This window comes from Solanum pennellii, chromosome 1 (assembly GCF_001406875.1).
Source record: "Solanum pennellii chromosome 1, SPENNV200".
Taxonomy (NCBI): Eukaryota; Viridiplantae; Streptophyta; class Magnoliopsida; order Solanales; family Solanaceae; genus Solanum; species Solanum pennellii.
Genome location: NC_028637.1, coordinates 89887257 through 89909969, shown reverse-complemented (window position 1 = coordinate 89909969; position 22713 = coordinate 89887257). Strand labels below are relative to the sequence as shown.

At 33.7% G+C, this 22713-nt stretch overlaps 3 protein-coding genes across 4 annotated transcripts; all 3 read right to left on the bottom strand.

The window, feature by feature from the left end:
• Positions 1–3484: 3484 nt before the first annotated feature.
• LOC107028089 lies at positions 3485–6149 on the bottom strand. The gene is made up of 4 exons (XM_015229146.2): positions 4755–6149; positions 4392–4599; positions 4163–4292; positions 3485–4050 (listed from the first exon to the last, which is right to left on the bottom strand). Exons 1-4 carry the CDS (start codon positions 5633–5635, stop codon positions 3791–3793), a joined length of 1479 nt encoding a protein of 492 aa, XP_015084632.1. The 5' UTR covers positions 5636–6149; the 3' UTR covers positions 3485–3790.
• Positions 6150–6630: 481 nt separating this feature from the next.
• Positions 6631–10417, bottom strand: LOC107009361 (putative TrmH family tRNA/rRNA methyltransferase). The gene is made up of 4 exons (XM_015208685.2): positions 10034–10417; positions 9816–9917; positions 9225–9351; positions 6631–7248 (listed from the first exon to the last, which is right to left on the bottom strand). The coding sequence occupies exons 1-4, from the start codon at positions 10250–10252 to the stop codon at positions 7031–7033; spliced, it is 666 nt and encodes a 221-aa protein (XP_015064171.1). The 5' UTR covers positions 10253–10417; the 3' UTR covers positions 6631–7030.
• A 2041-nt stretch (positions 10418–12458) lies between these two features.
• Positions 12459–21155, bottom strand: LOC107005486 (pyruvate, phosphate dikinase, chloroplastic). 2 transcript variants are annotated; one of them, XM_015204090.2, is made up of 21 exons: positions 20999–21155; positions 20048–20352; positions 18465–18521; positions 17964–18194; positions 17359–17496; positions 17052–17214; positions 16678–16913; positions 16449–16577; positions 16119–16298; positions 15874–16011; positions 15375–15539; positions 15131–15292; positions 14950–15039; positions 14662–14800; positions 14231–14408; positions 13775–13904; positions 13491–13619; positions 13169–13306; positions 13003–13080; positions 12788–12879; positions 12652–12694 (listed from the first exon to the last, which is right to left on the bottom strand). In XM_015204090.2, exons 2-21 carry the CDS (start codon positions 20327–20329, stop codon positions 12652–12654), a joined length of 2898 nt encoding a protein of 965 aa, XP_015059576.1. In that variant the 5' UTR covers positions 20330–20352; positions 20999–21155. The 2 variants fall into 2 exon arrangements, with proteins under 2 accessions (XP_027770431.1, XP_015059576.1); XM_027914630.1 differs by lacking the exon at positions 20999–21155 and having other exon boundaries at positions 12459–12694; positions 20048–20329.
• Positions 21156–22713: the final 1558 nt, after the last annotated feature.

Genomic DNA, 22713 nt, shown 5'->3' with positions numbered 1-22713 from the left:
AATCCCTCAATTTTTAGAACGTATGCATGGGGATATATGTGGACCTATTCACCCATCTAGTGGGTTGTTTAGATATTTTATGGTCCTAATAGATGCATCTTCAAGATGGTCTCATGTGTGCCTTTTATCATCTCGCAACCTGACATTTGCAAAATCATTGGCACAAATGATATGATTAAGAACACAATTTTTAAATTATCTCATTAAAGCAATTCGTCTTGATAATGCTGGAGAATTCAGATCCCAAGCGCTTAATGATTATTGCTTATCAATAGGGATAAAAGTTGAACATCATGTAGCTCATGTTCATACTCAAAATGGCTTTGTTGAGTCATTTATTAAGCGTTTACAGTTGATAGCAAGACCGCTACTTATGAAAAGTAAGTTACCCACTACTGTTTGGGGCCATGCTATCTTACATGCAACGTCATTTGTTCATCTCAGATCGACTCATTATAATAAATATTCTCTGTCACAATTAGTATTTGGTTATGAACCAAATATTGCTCATCTACGAATTTTTGGATGTGTTGTATATGTGCCAGTAGCACTGCCTCAGCGCACTAAGATGGGCCCCCAAAGAAGGTTAGACATATATGTTGGGTTTGATTCACCCTCCATAATTCGCTACCTTGAGCCAATGACGGAGATTTATTTACTGCAAGATTTGTAGATTGTCGATTTAATGAAATAATTTTCTGCAATTAGGGGGAGAGAAAAAGAAACTTAAAAGTGAAATTGCATGGAAAGTTTCATCATTATCTCACTTTAATCCATGTTCCCCCATGTGTGAACATGAAGTCCAAAAGATCATCCAATTGCAAGACATAGCAAATCAAATGTCAGACGCATTTACTGATTTGAAAAGAATAACAAAGTCACATACTCCTGCAGTAAATGTGTCCATCCGAATTGACGTCTCAAAAGGACCATGTATAAATGTTATGACTTCTGAATCACTAACACGCTTGAAGCGTGGAAGACCATTGGGTTCAAAGGATGAGAATCCTAGAAAAAAAAAAGTAAGAAAATGACACTATAAAAGAATCTCACGAAGAGATTCAAGATCTGATTAATCCTGATAAACCTGAAGAGATCAGTGAATCAGAGACTCAAGTGAATGAAGAACTTTCAATAAGTTCTATGGGTGATAAGAAAAGTTTAGATCGATCGAAAATCATAATTGATAATGTTTTCGTATATAATGTTACACATAATGTTATGAAAGACAATGAGGATCTTGAACTCTTATCTGTCGAAGAATGTTGACGAGAATGTGATTGTCCAAAATGGCAAAAGGCAATTTAATCAGAATTAGACTCATTTTCTAAACATGAATTTTTGAACCTGTAGTCCAAACCCGAAATGGTGTAAAATCCGTTGGCTGTAAATGAGTTTTGTGCGAAAGCGAGATGAGAGAAATGAAATTGTAAGATACAAGACACTCCTTGTTGTGCAAAGATTATCTCAATGACCTGGTGTCAACTATGAAGAAACATATTCACCAGTTATGGATGCTATAACCTTTTGATATCTCATCAATTTAGTTGTTCATGAAAATCTTGAAATACATATGATGTATGTGGTTATAACTTATCTTTACGTACACTTAATAATAATTTATATGAAAATTTCAGAAGGACTTAAAATGCCTGAATAATATAGTTCAAAACCTCGAGAAATGTGTTCAATCATATTACAAAAGTCATTATATGGCTTAAAACAATCAGGACGTATGTGGTATAATCGTCTCAATGAGTACTTGATAAAACAAGACTTTATAAATGATGTCATCTCTTCTTGCATTTTTATTGAGAAAACAACGTCAGAGTTTGTTATTCTTGCAGTTTATGTTGATGACATTAATCTCATTGTAACTCCAGAAGAGGTCCAAAAGGCAATTGAATATCTAAAGAAAAAATTTGAGATGAAAGACCTTGGAAAGACAAAACTTTGTCTGGGTCTATAAATTGAATATTTAGCAGACGGGGTCTTCATCCATCAATCTGTTTTACATGGACAAAGCACATCCATTAAGTACTCCAATGGTTGTATGATCGCTTGAAGTGAGTAAAGATTCATTCCGACCTTTAGAAGAGAATGAGGAACCTCTTTGTCCTGAAGTACCTTATCTTAGTGCAATTGACGCACTTATGTATCTTACTAATTCTACGAGACCTGACATAACATTTTCTGTTAATTTTAATTAGTAAGATTTTGTTCTACTCCTACACGAAGACATTGGAATGGAGTTAAACATATATTGCGATATCTAAAGGGGACTAGTGATATGAGTCAGTTTTTGACTAACAAAGATAGTTCAGATCTTGTTGGTCATGCAGATGAAGGTTATTTATTTGACCTGCATAAAGCTTGATCTCAAACAGACTATCTGTTCACATACGGAGGTACTGTTATATCATGGCGATCTACGAAGCAGTCCATAGTCGCTATTTCTTCAAATCATGTTGAGATAATAGTCATTCATGAAACAAGTAGAAAATGTGTATGGTTGAGATCAATGATACATTTCATCAAGGAAAGTGTGATGTCAAGGTATCTACGATGCTCTTTGAAGACAATTTTGCATGCATAGCTCAATTAAGAGGAGGCTTCATAAAAGGAGATAGAACGAAACATATTTTACCGAAATTATTCTTTACACATAATCTCCAAAATAATGGTGATATTGATGTACAACAAATCCATTCAAGTGATAATCCAACATATTTATTCAACAAATCTTTACCAGCCTCAACTCTTGAGAAAATGGTGCAAAAGATTGGAATGCGAAGACTTGAGCAATCAATCATGGTCTTTATCAGGGGGAGTAAAATACGTGTTGCACTCTTTTTTCCTTAGTCTAGGTTTTGTCCCACTGGAAGAGTGTTGTAAAACTAAATGGATGTCATGTGGGTCATCTTTTAAGAGTCATCATTTGCTATATTAATATGATGACATGTGGGCCACCCATATTTGAGGTGTAATCACTTGGCCCAATGGATAGCTTATCAATTGCCTCTATTGACTATAAATAGTCATTGTTTTCTTCACAAAGGTAGATACAAAGATATAAGAAAAGTTTGGAATATATTATCATATTCCCTCTTTGTTTGTTCTTATTTTTAATTTAATTTATTTATATTAGTCTGTTGGCTAGTTATTTTATACTCCCTCCGTTTCAAAAAGTATGTCCCTATTTCCTTTTTAGTTTGTTTCAAAAAGAATGTCCCATTTTCTTTTTTGGCAACACTTTAACTTTAACTTTCCACGTGTCATGTTTAAGACCACAAGATTAAGGGCGTTTTGGTACATTTGACATAACTTTAATTTAGAACCAAAAGATTAAAAAGTCTTCTTTCTTTTCTTAAACTCCGTTTCAAGTCAAATTAAGCCATCCTTTTTGAAACGGAGGGAGGAATACATTTTTTTTAATACATTAAGGACTATTTAGATAAGATAGCATATAGAGAGAGGACCAAAGTAATTTTAACGACCCTTACACATTAAGGACCATTTTGATAATCTTCTCCATAATGGTAAGCACTTGATCTAACAAGTGATATCGGAGCCAACTATCAACTAGCTTTTGACACAATGGTAAGCACTTGATCCTAACAACTAGTTCTAACAAAAAGAGATAACATATATCTGCAATATCTCATGTTTCTTCCTCACCATTTTAAACTCTACATGTAATAAAAGTGTTATAATTAGTCACAAAGAAAGGAACAAAATAATGTATACACCACCACAAGGAAGAAAATGAACTAATAAACATATATAGTTGCTAAGTGCTCACTTGCCAAATCCCTCTTGAAGAACAAGAACTTGTCATCTTCTCAACTTTCTGTTTTACTTTCTTCAGTTTCCTACTATTCTTCCTACCTCTGCTTGCTGCTTTCATGATGTCCACCTTAACTATATGGTGATCGGACGTGCCTTTTGACGAAACAACCGAGTATGATCCAGGTACAAATGCATAAGGCAGGCCTTGCGATCCCAAAATATAATCAACTCGAGTTCCATATTTACATGTTCCTTGCACATCTATGCCATAATGAGAAAGAACATGATTGAGAATGTTGTTAGCAACACATACAATGGTTACAAGTAAGATTGGGAGATATTTCATAGGAAATTTTGAGATAAAGATTCATACTTTGGCCTTTAGCAATGATAACAACTGACTCACATTCCCCTGCAAACTCTTTTGCATCATTGTACTCTTTCTGTTTCAAGAAGTTCATTACTTCAACTCTTGGAGTTGGCTTTCCTATCTCCTCATAGTACTGCCACGATGACATCGTGTGATCAAGAAATTGATAAAAAAAAAGGATACTAGTAATCCAAGAAAAAGCTGTACTCATAAGACTCGGTTTTCTTCTTACCTTAACGATATCATTCCATCTCTCTAATGAGTAATCTGAGGCTTGAAGAGAATTTACCCCTCCTGCTAAAATATGAGGACTGTCATTCGATTGTATTATTGCATTTATTTGCTTCATTCTCCAATTTTCATCTAAATGATCAAGTTGAGTACAACAGAAGTTCAACTCTCCCATCCGGGGTACATCAACCGTAGCCTTAAGCACATTCCTGCATCAAACCAAAACACCAGTTATATAAGGAGCATGTTTCAAGTTAAAAGCTTTACCAAATAGAAGTGTTTTCTGTTTGTAATAATTTAAACGGTTAGATAACATAGCGCATACGATTCTATGAACATAGATATAGTCAACATAAGGAGGCACCTGAAATCTTTATCATCATAGATTTTCTGGATTCTCCATTTCTTAATAGGCCATTTGGATAAAATAGCATTACCATATTCAGGAGCCCAGCTTTCAGCAAACACATAGTTCATTCCAAGAGCACGAGCCAAATCAGATAAAGGGCTCATATCTTTCTCTTCCTCAGCCTTCACATCTTGTAAAGCCAATATATCAGCATCCACTTCTTTCAGTACATCAAGAATGGTCCTTGTTCCACTCAAGCAGAAGCCTCCGTAATCGTTAATCATCCAATTAGCCATCGCGGGGAAGCATATCGGAGACCTCACAGGGCCTAGGTTGTTGTTGTTTAAACTCAAAATCTTAGTGGAATCATCTTCCAAGATTCCAACTACCCTATTCTGAGCTAATGAAATCTCATTCTCAGGAAGGTTGATTGAAACTTTTTGCTTTGGTTTTGCTCCATTTGTTAATATTGGATGAAGAGGGGAATGCTTCAATATGCTCTTAGGACGATTATTCTCGGACTTAACCTGGTTTTGAAATTTGAAACCGTCATCATTGTCATCGTCATGAGAAAAGAGGGATGGTTTTTCAGCCTTAGGCACAGCAGGTGCAAGGGAAAACAATGCAGCATTAAAAGTAGCTAGTCGAATAGTCCTACTCTGTCCGTTTGGATGAGTTGATGATGATTTGGAACTCGGTGTTTCTTTGAGCTGACCATGACTTCCTCTTGAACTCAGCTTCCCAAACCTCTTGATCACCACCTTAGTCCTCGGACGACGCCACATCAGCCATCGCATCCTCGAGCAAAGCCGGTGAATTCTCCGTCTGAAGACATGAAACATGCAGGAAAACTGTTTTCTGCATGAAAGCTGCACTGGAACCTCTGTTGACTGCATAGGAGTTCTTCTGCAACTTAGATTTAGCTAAACTAGATGGAATATTAATGAATTTAAGGTTAGTCAAATTTCTTAAACTAAGCCTTGATTGAAGGTATGAAAATGATACTAGGATTGACACCACATTTATACTACTTATCATTGAAAAGGATATTGTGTCTTACTGGTGAAGTCTGAGTAGGGCAAGTTAAAAGTAGATAAAGAGACAAAAACACATCCCAACTGCTCCAAGAAATGAGATGGGGTTTGAATATTTGACATTGGTGACATATAATGGTTGAGCTTCTTGTCATGTGACAACAAACAATACCTAACTCATACCTGTGAACAAAGACTTTCTTTCTCTTAGAAACTTAACCAACTGTAAAGATAAAGAAATTCTCAGTTTTTTCTATTCTTGATTGATATATATTATAATAGATATATGACCTTCATCTACTTAAACTTTTTCCATATTAGTCAATGAAAAGAGGTCTAAAACCAAGAAATTATCTAACAATGGAGCAGTTTGTTAGTCTTGTGACATAAAGTTTTTTAAAATAAGAGATAGAGTTAAAGTGCCATATGACTTACGCACCAGCTAGTCCAATATTTTGAAGATAAAGGTGGAATAGGCTTATGATATTAATAGGCTTTTTGAAACAACTTTTACAAGTCCTTTTCAGTCTTTACAGAACAGAGTGATCGATTCGCAAACAGTCTCTCTACCCTACAAAGATAAAATTAAGGTTTGTGTACATTATACCCTCCACAAACTCCGCTTATGAAATTATACTAGATATATTGTTGTTGTTGTACAGGACATAGTGATCAATTCTCTTCTGGCAGATGCAAATACAACTCATGACATCATTTATGTTAGGCATTTCAGTGCCTACATCACTAAAGTGAAATAAGGGGTGGAAATGTGGAGGTGAGCCAATCAAGCCTCAATTTCTAGGTGTTACCTAACACTTTTGGCAATACGTGTAACATTAAAGCACAAACTACAATCATTTGGCTAGTCTGAAATTATATTATATTTAAGAAATGGCCATCTTAAGAGCCAGCTCAAGTGTACAAAGAACATGATTAATCCTTGACTAACAATGGCACATGCACATGTCTGATCTAGTTTTATGTAGCGTTAGCAGTTTAAGAAGACTTAACATTCTAAACATGAAATCCTTACTGAACTTGCAAATACAAAGTTCCTGTGAATATGCTATTCCATGGTGGTGGCTGGTTAGCGCAACTGCTTAGGATTCCTAATTCCAACTCTTCCACAGTTCATTCCATCAATAACTTAAATCCCCCTTTGATTTGCTTTGTTTCTATAGAAGTAAATCATCAGCACAACTTTGAGGATGAGGCTGAAGGAAGCATAATTTCGGTAGTTTTCTCTTCTCCCTGGCACTAGTCATCGAACAAGGTATCTAAAAGATTTGAAGGAGATTCCTCTTTTCCAGCATCTTCAAAGAACCCATTTGAAAGATTTTCCCTCTTCAGTCTTCGCTCCTCAGCAACAGATTCAGATGATTCCATGCAGTAATTTTTCTTTGCCTGTTTGAAAGGTCTTTCAGCCACAATGAACTTGTTCCCTTCACGTGTTCTCTCGGAGAATCCAGCCCAAACTGAGAAGATTTACATTTTAAATTTCAGTCCACAATATAGCTAAAACTACATGATCATATAAGGTAATAAGTGTATTCAAATGTTGGGAAAAAATCACATATACAAGTGGCATACAACAAATAGAGAACCAGACCAGATATACCAAATGATAATATTAAAACCAGAGCCATTAAAATGAAGTTAAATTTAGCTCTCACATGATCATATATAAGGTAATAAGTGTATTCAAATGGAAAAAAATCAAATATACAAGTGGCATTCAACAAATAGAGAACTATACTAGATATACCAAATGATCATATTAAAACCAGAGCCATTAAAATGGTTTTAAATTTAGCTCTCAACAGCAGCAGTCAGTGATTTCAATTTCATTACAGCTACACATGGTACAGTCATCTCAGTAGCCACTGGATTGGCGAGATTGCACTGATCTAACAACAAATGATCACCAGCAGGGCATTCACAGACCATAAAGAATGGCAGAGTTGATTTAAACTCGATTGTGGGTTTAAAGCTTACAGTTAAGTTCCAGTGTTGTATCAGAGGAAAAGATTATACTTAATTATACTGCTTTGAAAAGAAGATTTGTTTCTCCATTTCTTGGCATTTTAGCGTAAAAAAGGCCCTCCATTTGTTATAGCTGCACCAACAATTCAAGCATCAAAGTACGCGTGCTGAAGTATACAAGAGCCACAGTCTTCTTAAACTATGTTTCATTCGATAACTAGAGAAAAGAAGCTATTAGTTTTAGCATTGAAAAAGCTAGGTATATTTTTTAAAAAGGTTATCCTCTCAAATGCTGAGCTATCAATCCAGCTAGCTATTCCACATTTTCATGTGTCATACCAAAAGAAAATTTTTTCCTAATTGAAGTACAAGAAAAACTAAAAGTGCTAAGCACGCTAGCAGCCTCTAGTCCTCTGCCTTCCTTTGGCCGTGAAATCCTCGAGATTATTTGAAGCAAAAACAGTTTGTCGGCAACACTATGGTGCTGGAAAACCAACTAATCAAAATGAAACTTTCTTGCCCTTCTGTCGATCAGTAATTACACATATAACCTAGGGGAGTTCACCATTCAGTTTGGTATGTTTTGAAAGATTCTGGTTTCGGTATTTTCGAATTTCAGTTGTACAAATACCATACCAATTTATTTTAATACTAAAGAAAAGCAAACAGCAAAACACTCTAAAAAAATGTAAATGTCAAAGAGCAACACTTCCACCACATGAAAACAAAGGCTAGAAATCCAGATAATTTCGGCATGAATAGAGAAGGTAAGAGCAATATCTAGTCGTATGAAGGAAATTCAATGTAGAACAGAACAAGTATGCTGAGCATAACTACACAACAAGGAAGGGATAGTCTAGAGGTAAGGACTCTCCACTTCCAACTGTGAGGTAGGGGGGTTCGAGTCACCAACGGAGAGGCGGAGAGCAAACTGAAAAATGACACTGTTGGCTCCGAGATAGAAGAGTTTCGTGGTGGGGTTTACCATATATTTATAGTTAAGAAATAGAATGAGAACTGTAAGCTGGCCCGAGCACCACTGATCCAAAATAAAGAGAGAACTAGAACCTAATTTAGCTTTTTCTTATTTCACAAGTAGTATTTTATTATTATTATTATTATTATTATTATTATTTTTGATAACCGAGAAATCTGCCTGTGACCTGACCCTCTACCCTTCTCCACTTAAATACTAGGCTTTGCCTAAGCCACAAATCCTCCATCTTTTTGCCACTCGAGCTAGGCCTTGGGGGCTACAAGTAGTAATAACAAAAGGTAAAACACTAGATGGAGGAAGAAGTCACATAAAAAGATCTGGTCCTACTTCTAGAACGATAGAGCAATAAAACTAACATTATCAGGTATAAGACACAAAATGTTTCTGTCCAGTATGTAGCATGGAAAAAGTCACCAAATAACAGAATAGAACGAATAAGATAGAAGTAGTAGTGATTCTCAATAAAATTACCTCCAAATTGATGTAGAACAATGGAAGCAGCAACAGTCACATTCAATGAAGCAGTACCACACCCATATTGTGGAATATATACAAAGAAATCACAAATCTCACACTCTTTTGCAGAAAGTCCAGTACCCTACAACATCAATTTATTCATATTATGGTCAACAGGCCAATCGTTATCCTACCCTAACATTTGTTTTTCAGAACAAATGACATTCACAAACCATCAAGAAATCATATTTCCCATCCATAATAAAGAACAAGTAATTGCTAACACCTCTAAGCAAAACTCCCAGAAATCGCTAATAGAGTCTACCATAAGATATTTCGGTTGAGTAAAGTGCATCGTTGTGATGAAAATACACTTAGCAACAATGAACCCCTCAGTCCCAAACTAGATGGACGGTTATATGAATCCTCACTTCTACTAAAAAAGTATTTTTTCTTATAAAGAAAATTGAGATTAATGTCTCTAATCAAACTTACTATAGCTGTAATAACAGATCACTCCTAATTTCCAATTAGTTAGTATGTATCTAATATGGATCATCTCAAAATTTATAACAAAAAGAAGCCGAAACATATTATGATTCGAACCTCATTGCCCAGCAGGAAAGCAGTACTTCTCTTAAAAGGATGTTCATTTACAGCAACCGCATTTTCTGTAATTTCAACTCCACATATATCACAATCTCTTTCCTGTTCAGTAAAATTCATAAGCAACCATAAATGATCAGCCTCAAGTTCTCTGTATATTACAAATCCAAGACTTACAAAAGTACATAAGCGAATTTCGTTTTTGGAACTTTGCATACCTTGAGGAAGGTTTTAGCATCGGCAAGGGAGTGGAAGTGGCGGAAACGGACGTGAGAAGTGGAGCCGTGGCTACCGAAAGCGTTGAAATCTCTACGGCCGACGAGTATCATCTCCGAGACGCCGAACGCCGTGGCGCTACGAGCTAAGGTTCCGACGTTGTGTCTCTTTGCTATGTTATGTACCAACACGAAGCTCTCTAGTTTCTTCTCATTTTCCATCTCTTCCCTATATTACCGCTGGAAAAACACCACCAACTGAGCTGGCTGCTGCCCGTTGTCGCCGTGCTCGGCTGAATGAGAAGTCTTCGACGGTGGGGTTTGACCGGGAAGTGAATTGGGCCGACGGAGATTCCTGGCCCAGTATATGTATGGACTGTGGACACTAACTTTCATTAAATTACACTTAGTGTCCCCAATGTTTTAAGTAGTGCATTTTTACAGAGAAAATGACATAAATAGTCCCATAATTATAGCAATAGGTCTAAAATTTAATAATTTTCAATATTTATTTGAATTGAATCTAAACTTTAATGAAGTGATAAAGAAAGCCTATGTAAAATTTCCTTGAGTTTAATTTGGGCAATGTTTATGTTTTAGAAAATTGTTATTGAAATTTTTTTTTGAGGTGTGTGGAAGCCACATGATAATATAGAGATGATTAGAAGCATGTTTGTTTATCGGATAGATTAGATGGATAATTATGTTTGACGATTTAATATTCTGAATATTGATTTTTAAATGTATTAATCAATTAGCCAACAAATAAGAACTGATTGGTATGATATCAAATCAGCAATTATCGAGTGATGTATAGACTAATTATAACACCAACTTACATATTATATATTGTCGTAGTATTATTCTTTTCTTCAATTAAAATCACAATAAGAAAATGAAAAAATTACTTGGAATGATACCTTTAAATAAATAATTACTAATTTTAGCGATGTTTTTTATTTATTATCATTTTTATCAATACTATGTTAAAATTGGAATATGTATTAAAAGTGAATTATGTATATAGTATATATGTGTTATATTTGTTTTTCTAAAATATATTATGCTTGTATGGTAAGAAATTGACACACACATTGTATTATAAGTGTATTAAAATATGTGATAAATGTATTATTTATCAATAAAATTTGTATTATATGTGAATAATAAATTGTTTTTTGTAATTTGTATTAAAATTGTATTATAAATGTATTAAAAGTTATCAAATGGGAAATTAATGTTATTGTTATAAATGGTAAATATTTTTTTAATGTTGTATATTTATGTAAGTTTTACCTATCACTTCTTTAATTAACTCATATCTCTTTTTTTATTAATTATAGACTAAATTTTAGGAATAGCAAATATAAATAAATCATATTATCGCTCTATATCTACAATTTTGCTATTTGTGTTCCATAGCAAATAAAGCATCTGATTTGTATAAGTCATATCGATTTGTATAAATTCGGCGTCTATGTCTATGAAAATTAATATGTATATTACTTTGTGTTAGGCTAGAGTATCAAGCGAGATTAGGAGAGAAAGGAGAGAGGCGAGAGCCAAGCAATAGAGGGCAGATAGTGGAGTGGGGTGAATTTATATGTATATAAGTTAGATAATTGTATATATGTAACTATTATGTATATGTATATATGATTGTATTTGTATATCTGCGTAAAATTTGAATTTGTATACAATTAAATCAAGTTAAAATATTATATTTGTATATCAAAGCTCTCTCTTTATTCAAACATTAACGGTACATTATATTTGTATAATAATTATTTAATATTAATAATTTTTTGAAATTATTAGTTTGACTAGTATTAATACTTAGTTAATATTGAGGATAGCATAGAAAAAAAAAAGTTAAAATTCTCTTGATTGTTATAACAGACACGTAAAGTTTAATGTATTAGTTTTATTGATCTTATTTTACAAATTTTTTTCTTAATTAAACTTTATTTATTATCTTTGTTTGTCGGGTATTAATAGTTCCCTTTTCTTCCGATAGTTTACCATCTACATGTAAACAAGTACTAGTTTTTAATGGTCGAAAATCGAAACAAATCGTACATTGAGTTAATTTAAAAAAAGAAAAACTTACTAGTTATTGGTTTGATATTAAAAAAAAATTTTGAACCAATCCGACATGTAAACCCTAGTACTCTATCGCCAAAGGAAGACTATGCACAACACAACAAGAGTTGGTGTAATTTACATTCTATTTATATTCGTCCAATTGAAAGTTAAGGTGAGTTTCTTGGCTTTCAATTACGGTCTAAGTCTAAGGATACTTGTGTCTTGTTCCAGTAAGAATTCATAGACCCTAAAGAGGCCGTTTCCAGCAGTGTGGTGTGACAAGCTTTACAGTGTTTTGTATTGTATCGAAATGTAAAACAAACAAGAATAAAGATGTGAAAAGAAGAAATAAATCCTTTTCTTTTTTTTTTGGTTATTTATTAACATATAAACACTCATGTTTATGAAAAAGAGAGTAATATATCTTCTTCTCCTTTTCCTAAACAACTTTTTTATGGTACTAATTGTATTTATTTATTTACATCTGCTAAAAATCAACTTGATCTTTGCTTCTTCAATTCCTTGAACCTTTGCCTTCAAACTACAACTTGTGCTGCAGCTAGCCTTGCAATAGGCACCCTGTTATAAATTATACAAAAATCATTAGCCAATCGTCGATTAATATAATTAAATCGTCAAACACAATGTCTTTTTTTTTGAAAGTTCAAAGACCTGAATGGAGAGCAAGAAACATAGTCCAATCCAGCCTCAGCAAAAAATGCAACTGAAGAAGGCTCCCCACCATGTTCTCCACAAATTCCAACCTGTTTATATGTCAGCGTCATTGTATACGAGTTAAATAATGAAAAATGTTACTCCTAGTATAAAAAGTTATTTACATTGTCGGTGTATATAAGTTAAATCTCTTATTCAAAGTCATAACTGACCTTCAAGTTTGGCCTTGCAGCCCGACCTTTTTCCGTAGCCATCTTGATGAGCTGGCCAACACCCTTTTGATCAAGAACCTGAGAGATATTAAATCTTTAACCATCAACATGCTAGTTTCCAGCATTTCACATGGATATATAGTAGTTTCAGATATGTCAAGCTAACCTCGAATGGATCGTGTTGGAGGATGCCTTTCGCGAGGTATATAGGAAGAAACTTGCCTACATCGTCTCTACTATATCCAAATGTCATTTGTGTGAGGTCATTGGTTCCGAAGGAAAAGAACTCTGCTTCTTTAGCAATCTATCACCGATTTCCAGTCAAATATCGATCATAAGCAAATCAATATAACAAAATGTATGCCTTACGTGATTGAAATATATCATTGAAGAGTTAAGTAATAGAAAATGTTTCACTAGTTAAGTAAGATCATGCGTAGTCTTAACTCTTTGCGACTATCGTTAATAAGTTGCTTCAAAAGACATACCTCATCTGCAATCAAAGCAGCTCTAGGAATCTCTATCATGGTTCCCACCTTGTAATTCAACGAGGTACCCATCTCCGCGAAAACCTTTTTGGCAACATCACGGATTAAATCAACTTGATGACCTAATTCCTGTAAATTAAAGATGCACTGTTACTTATCAAACCCCTTTGTATACGCTTCATAAAACGAAAAGGGCGGTTATATATCTTCATTCTTGATACATTGATAATATTCAAGATGTAAGAATAGGGGAACTTATTTTATACAAACAACAAAAAACATACCTGAGGTGTTCCAACAAGGGGAACCATTATCTCTGGAAATACTGAAATACCCTGGTTGTTCATAGTTATAGCAGCTTGAAAGATCGCACGAGCCTGCATTTCTGTCAGTTCCGGGTAGGATATACCGAGCCTGTAAAAGATAAAACACAAAGATTACTCAACCAAGAATAAGCAGACCATTATAAGAAAGTCTGGTTCCGGATTGTGAGACGAAAAGAAATACTGCATTGCTCAAATCAGAATTCAGATAAGCACTACCGAGATCACGCTATACATTGATAGTGGATCCTGTGACAAAACATATGCACCTCTGTAATATATATATTTTAAGGATCTTTCTCTCAAGAAACTGGAAACTTACTAAAATTTTCTCTCTTTTATACAGCATCGCTTAGTCCTTGCAACGTAATGCAGTAAAAGTAGATCAAATGTTTGTGATACAAGAAATATTCAGACCTGCAGCCTCGAAATCCGAGCATGGGATTGACTTCTGACAATTTCTCAATCCTAGAATAGACATCTTCCTCGCGCATGCCTGTATGTGTTGTTAGTTCACTCACAATCTCTTCCAGGTTCCCTTCTGGCAAAAATTCATGAAGTGGTGGGTCTAACAGTCGAATTGTCACCGGAAGACCTGAAAAAATAGGAAACATAGTACACCTGTCATATTGACTTTGGGAGTTTATGTCAACTTTCCACTAGCACAAACTAAATCCCAGTTATGGTTGTGTTATTATGAACATTGAAATGAAGTTTTATCATCGGGTCCTTCAAAACTAGTGCATATTTAGAGGATCTGACACGAGGGTGGCTGCATTTTTTGAGAGTCTGTGCAACATAGACTCTCAGTATGAAAAGGTAATAATGTTAGTTGCTATTGAAGTTACCATCCATTGCGCGGAAAATGCCTTCAAAGTCAGATCTCTGGTAAGGCAACAATGAGTCGAGCGCTTCCTTCCTCTGCTCAAGAGTAACTGCCATTATCATCCTTCTCACAGCTTTTATCCTTTCATCGGATGCAAAGAACTGAAAGAGAAATGTGCATCAGCACACATCGAATAAAAAATGAATTTCATAATTAAAAGATGTGGCACTTCTCTTGAGACATTACTGTTGTAATATGTTGCAAGATGTATTACAACAAGACTGTACGTAGTAAAAAAAGAAAAAAGTACCATGTGTTCTGTCCTGCATAGACCAATCCCTTCAGCACCATTATTCCTTGCTGCTAGTGCATCTTCTGGTGTGTCGGCATTTGCCATAACCTAATCCATCGGCATTCGGCAATATTCATGATCAGTTAAAAGTACTAAACTTTACTTATGCAACATTATACTACTGTATATCCTGCGGCACCTTGATGCGCCTGATCTTATCAGCCAAAGCCATGAAGATCTCCAAATCACCAGTCATAGCTGGAGGCGATAGTGGTTGCTTGCCCAAGATTACTTCACCTGTTGATCCGTTCAATGAAATCCACTCTCCTTCATGAATCACTTTGTCTTCAATGATGAGAACCTGCATTAAACTGGTCAAATGAATTCTTCCAAGTTCCTTAATGTCAACAATTGTGTTTCATTTTGAGTAGCTATAGTCGTACCTTTTCCGACTCATTAACACGAATATCAGCACATCCGGACACGCAACATTTACCCCATCCACGGGCTACAACAGCTGCATGAGATGTCATGCCACCTCTTGCGGTTAAGATCCCAGCAGCAGCATGCATGCCTCCGACATCCTCTGGACTTGTTTCAGTTCTCACCTTTATATGCCATAACGGAAAAATCAATTTTAAGAATAGACAAACTGTTAATTACAAGGCAAGAATGTTGTGGTGCTGCTTCTAAGATTTCCAACCAACATCCAAGAACTTTGAATAAACTCTAAGAAGATGAAACACTGACATTGTATCCATCAATGGTTGATAAAAAGATTTCAATAAACAATGTCTTACTCAGAAACACTCCCCTCCCTCCATCCACGGGAACAATACAAAAGAAAATAAAGAAAGGATAATGCACGTAAACAAAGATACCATAGTGTGGTAGCATACCTATCACCATTATTAGTAGATATAGGATGAGGTGAGGAAATACCAAAATAACACTCTTCCCTTGTGCATGCCATTCTTCAGCATCTTCAGTGCTGAACACGACCTGTCCCACTGCTGCCCCTGGAGAAGCAGGAAGGCCCTTAGCAATCACCTTGTCTTTATAAGCAAATGGATTTTCAAACTATGACAAGAAAAAGAACAAAATAAGTATTTATCTTTACATTTCCAATAAGTACTACCTCAGTGCTACATCATACATCATGCAACATTCAATAAAGATATCTAGACCTGGGGGTGAAGAAGTTGGTCTAAATGCTGTGGCTCCACCATCTTTACAGCTGCATGCTTGTCAACAAGTTCCTCATTCACCATGTCAACTGCTATCTTTACAGCTCCTTTACCCGTACGCTTCCCTGTTCGGCATTGTAGCATCCACAGTCTATTTTCTTGAACAGTGAATTCGATATCCTACCATTCGTCAAGACATAAACAGAAAGATTCATAATAATGGTCTGATTTTTCTATTTATTGGAGATGTATAAATTTTTTAACCAATCTGAAAACGGGAAGGTGAAACAAACAAACAAGCTTTAGTCCAGTATAATGCCAGAGGTTTACCATCATATCTTTATAATGTCGCTCTAAAATCTCACAGTTCTCAACAAGCTCCTTGTATGCTTCAGGCATACACTCCTTCATTGTGTCCAAGTCCTGAGGTGTTCTAATTCCAGCGACAACATCCTCTCCCTGACTAATGCAGTTTTATCAGCTTTTCTTGACAAAAACAATGAGAAAATCTTAAAACTCAAATGCACCACAAAATGAACCAAAGTAGCTTATACTAGACCTGAGCATTGATTAGAAACTCTCCATAGAGCTTCTTCTCGCCAGTGCTCGGATTCCTAGTAAAGAGAACACCTGTTCCTGAAGTGTTACCCATGTTCCCGAACACCATGCATTGAATGTTTACTGCAGTTCCTTTAAGTCCTGTTATCTGATTAATGCTCCGATATTTGTTGGCTCTTGGACTGTCCCAAGAATCAAAAACTGCTTTGATAGCCAACTCCAACTGTCTTTTGGGATCTGTATACAGAGCCATATATATCCACAAAGTTAATTTAATACTCATAACCTTTGGAATGTGGTTAAAACCAAAAAGTTGACAGAGCAAGCTTTCCTGACCTTCTTAGGATGCAGGCCATCAGTGAAAGATTACATTACCTGAAGGAAACTTTTCACCCTTAGCTTCAACGTAGACATTTTTGTACTGCTCCACAAGCTGTTTAAGATCAGATGCTGTGAGCTCGGTGTCAAGCTTCACTCCTTTGGCATCCTTCAACTTCTCTAACTTCTCCGCAAATAATGAATGTGAGATGCCCATTACCTTCAAACAGACCACTGTTAGAACCACAGGAGATAAAATCTACGACAAGACTTTAACCAGCATTCTGTTTCATTTTCAAGATATGTAGGAAAATTTGAAAAAATAGAAAAGAGAAAAAAAAAACATTAATGAGTATATACTCACCACATCACCAAACATGTCAAGAAATCGTCTGTACGAGTCATAAGCAAACCTCTCTCCACTTTTGGCAGCCAAACCAGTAACCACTTCATCATTGAGTCCAAGGTTCAAGACAGTATCCATCATCCCAGGCATAGAAATCTGTACATAGATCAAGAGAACTCAGCATTAGTATGATATAAAAATTAACTGAACTACATAAACACCGTCAAATGGACCTAACTCAATCCCAAAAAGCTAATTCAAGAGATGAGGACTGTCGACTATCATATAAGGAGACCATGTACTCCATGCACTACCGTTATAGTAATCTAACAACGTAGCTTGAACTTACAATCATTCGCAAATTGGTCAACTAGAAAGATTAAAGCTTATTTACAATCAATCAAGAGATTTCTTACTGCATTTTGCACAAAAGATGTTTAGACTATAGACAGCTTCACTAAAGAGGTGCCTCTTGAGAACTCAAAATATGCATCACTTATAAGATTTTCAACAAACTAGCTCGACAATTACCGATGTATCACAAAATGCATAAATTGGGTGACTATTCTGAAAATGACTTCTTATAAAAAGTACTGAGATATTAGCTAGTAGTATAGACTTACAGCAGCACCAGAGCGAACCGAAAGAAGGAGGGGCTTGGAGGGGTTCCCAAGGAAAGCCCCCATATCTTTCTCCACAACTTCCAATCCTTGTAGTATCTCCTCCCACAATCCTTGTGGAAGCTTTTTAGCAATCTGATACTCCTGGCATGCTTCTGTTGATATAGTAAGCCCCGGCGGCACGGACAATCCAATGCTTGCCATTTCAGCAAGGTTTGCTCCTTTACCTCCCAACTATAACACATATACAAATGTGCACAATGAGCTCAGTCTTCAAACTATCAAAACATACAAGTTCATATAAAAGATTTACACTTTCAGGCCACCTAAAAAAAACAGACATCACCTAACATTATAAGTGGCAGAGCTAGAATTTTCATCGTCAAGTATAAACAAGGGGGTTTTACTAGCTCCCCTGACCCTTGATAAGTGAAATTAAGGCTACAACAGGTTAAACTACACTCATAGTATATATAAAAAAGATTTAAAAAAAAAAAAACTTACCAAGGACTTCATGCCCTTGTTTCCTTCACTTCTTCCTTTTCCAAAAGTATAAACTCTCTGTACACAAAACAGAAAATTTTGAACTAATTGAAATTCAACTTACACAAGTATAAAAGTCCCCTAGAAGTTACATATTTTGAAATTCTCCTATTATTAGGAGTTACAAATTAAAAGGCCTATACGATGCAAATTCAGATTAATCGGTCTCAGACAAAATAAGATATGAAAGAGACAAGTCCAATTGATCAAATAGTGACCTGCATGATTACTTATGAACCAAAAACAGTGTTTTTCTGATAGAATTCAAAGAGAAATCTTGATAACAATTGCAGAAAAATGATTTGAAATATAACAAAATTTATATAAATACAGGCAAAACGTGTTAGTAGTATTATATATAGGTGTCAAGTTTTAGTTTACTGAATAATAAATTCAGCAGAGCACGTGTAGACTATCATTCTGTTGGAAGTCAAATTTTTTCATTCGACTGCACTTAAATAGGTGAAGACTTGGTTGCTAATCATTACCTAACACCTCTAAATTTTTGCAATAAATTTTATTTAAATACTCGTGCGGTAAGAATGTTGTATGCAAATGAATTTACTTTTGGTATAGAATAAATATGGGAAAGCCGGATTAAAATATGATCCGATTAACAACTTGTATATGTACTTTTTCCGTTTACTTTTATTTATCATGTCGCTGCTTTTAGAAAGTTAATTCGATTAATTTTCAAAGTTAAATTAAATTATTTTAATTCGATATTTTAAACAAAAAAAAATAGATATTCAAAAACTATATGAAAAGTAGTATAAATTGCAATTTTTTGTATATCAATGTGATTAAAAAATACATCTTCAAATGTTAGTCAAAGTTCTTATAATTTGACTATATAAATAGAAATCATGACAAACAATAGTGGACGGAGAAAGTAATAAAATGTTTTTTTGACATTATCAATTACTCGCTTGATCCCTAATTACTAGTCCACTTTTAAATTGACACACTATTAAGAAAGTAATTGATGACATAATGAGTTTATCATTTTACCCCTATTAATTATGAAATAGATCGAAAGTTTTACATGTTTCAAAGTAACTAATCATTTAATTATACATATAATAGGTAAAATAATTGTCCTTTCTTGATTTGTCGGAATGAACAAGTAATTAAGGGCATCTATAAAAGAAAAAATAGATAAGTAATTAGGGACAGAGAGAGTAAAATATTGGATCATTTATGCATGTGTTTTCAAGTATTAATTACTCCCTCTGTTTCAAAAAGAATGATTTTCTTTCCCTTTTAGTTTGTTTCAAAAAAATGATCTCTTTTAGCTTTTTTGTAACATTTACTTTCAGCTTTCCACGTGACATGTTTAAAATCACAATATTAAAGAATAATTTTGCACATTTGACATAAATTTAATTTAAAGCCACAAAATTCAGAAGTCCTTTTTTTTTTCTTAAACTTTATATCAAGTCAAACTAGATAACTTTTTAGGAAACCGAGAGAGTACTAAATAAGGTAACCGCTTAAAATATGATTAAATCCAAAACTTCATTTATAAGGCCAAGTAAGAATACCTTTTTTGCAGTTGATGTAGTTTCTGAAACAGGACTCAGAATTGCCTGAGGTGGAAGATTTTGCTTTCTTATTGGAGTTACTGGGGAATTTGAAAAGCCATTAGGTTCTTGTTGATGACATCTAATGACTTTACTACTCCATCTTGAACAATTCATATGAATGCCAAGAGAAGAGTACTTAGCTAGAAATTGCTCTTCTGCATACTTGTGTTTTAGTAATTTTGTCATGTACATATTATTTGTATTGGGCTTTAACAACAACCCCTTCATGGTTGAACTCATCTTTCTTCTTCAAGTCCTCTCCCCTGTTATAACAAGAAAAAAAAAGAATAACTATAGTCAAATCTCTCTGTATTGATGTCGTTTGTCTGAATTTGTTAAATTGCTATAAAAAAGTATTGAAAGAATATAAAATACTCCCTCTATTTTAATTTGTTCGTCCAATTTTAACTTGACATGTCTTGTGGTCTTAAATTAAAGATAGATAACTTAATTTTGTAGTCTTAAAAATGTGTGCAAAGAACTAAAATCAAAGAGTTATCAAAATAGAAAAAAAAAATTTTAAAAAGACTAAAAGTAAAAACATAGGCTAAAACGAACTTGACTATTATAGTAAAATATCGTTATAGAGAATGACTGTTACAGAAAAGACTTAATTATAATATGAATTATAACTTTTAATATTTTCAAGATCAGACATGAACAGAGAACACACAGCTACACATTAAACTTAGTAAAAAGAACAGCAAAATTTGCATACTATGAAAAGAATTTTCAAAATAAAAATCCCATGTTATATATATAACACAAATAAGTATCATAACAAACAGAATAATAATCCAACATAACCTGCAACTTAAATATCAAGATTCATAGAATATATATAATAATAAGAAAAAAAAACATAAAACTAATTAAAGATTAAATATATGATCAGAAAAAATTGCATACCTATGTTTTAGAAGAACTGAAAAAGTTCAAAGAATTTGTGACATCAAAATGGGAATTGGTTGTTGAGTTATGTAAAGGAAAAATATTTTTAGTATATATGAAAATATGAATGAATAGAGAAAAATAATTAGAAGAATTATATGTGGACAATATTAGAGTGGCATGATCAATAATGGTGCAAGTCTTTTTGCAAGATGGTTAACTATGATTTTGACTAATTAGGAGGGAAAAATACATTGGTGATATCTTAAGGAAATTCCAAATTTACCCTTCTAATATGCAAGTTGAGTTGTTTATGTATGGGCCACTTTATGGCATGGCACACATATCAATTCCATAATATTGCTTGGAAGTTTTCTCATGACACAGTTTTTCTTTCGTTTCGTTTTACTTGTCCACGTTAAATTTTATAAAAATTTTCAAAAAAAATAAGAATTAATATAAGTAATTTATTAGAATTCTTGAATCAATCAATGTATATTTTTTATCTTAGAAAGTGAGTTAGGTGATAGAGTAATCAATATTAAGAATAAAATAGATAAAAAAAGATTAAGCTTTTTTGAAGTGAAAAACTATTTTTAAGAGGAATAAAGGATAAATATACGTCTAAAAACTAGAGTATATATGTCATTCACTTTCACAGAAGACTAAATAGGTACATGTGACACAATTCTATCTGTCAATCCGATATTTAATAAATAACGGGTCAATAGCTAAGATTATGACACGTGATATCCGTTAGTATAAAAGGTATATATGTTCTAGTTTTTGAACGGCAGAGACATCAATATCCCAAAAATATGACGAATTATATTTGTATACCATTTATAATAATTCGTAAATATATTTTTATTTTTTCCCTTTTTTAAAATAAGTGAACACATATAACCAATATATGATGATGGTGACTTTAAAGAAATGAAAAATAGCAACCAAGCAAGATCAAAAAGTGTTCCAGACATATTGGAATATACTTTTCACAAAAAAAAAATAGTTTCACCAATAAACGTATGCCACGTGGCATGTCTCCCAACACATAATTAAATCTTTGTATTTTCCTTGTTGCCATTGGGTTCTCCTGAATGAGGAAGATTTTTTTTTTTTGGGATATTTATAAAACATAATTTGGGGGCTTTTATTTTCAGATTTAACAGTTCAATATGAGATAATGAAGGGAAAAAAAAAGGGCATGACACTGAGTTCAATTATGGAATCAAAATTTCAAGAACCACTATAAATTGAACCTGAAAATTATTCAGCCGCTAGATAGAGAGATAAATATATACTTTACTATCATAGTCTAAATTTTTCTAGAAATTTCTTTTGATTTGAAAAGTAAAATCTATTTTGATTTTCTTCACATCTTTGTAAGTTATTATGCATTTCGAGTCATCTCGTAAAAATAATTTAAAAAAAGTTAAAATATCTTTAAATTATGTGAAATAGAATAATAATGATACATTCAATTGATTATTTAATGTGTCAAAAATATTTTTTTTCATAATAAATATATTATTATTATTATTATTATTATTATTATTATTATTATTTTCTTTCAAAATATATCTTATTCTTGATAAAACAATTGTTTTTAAATAACCTTATTTTTGTTTCTTTTAAAATCACTTTAACTAATAAACAAGTAGGAATTAATCTTTTTCTCCTTAAGCACATTTTATTAATTGAAATAGAATAAAAAAATGTGTGTTTATAAA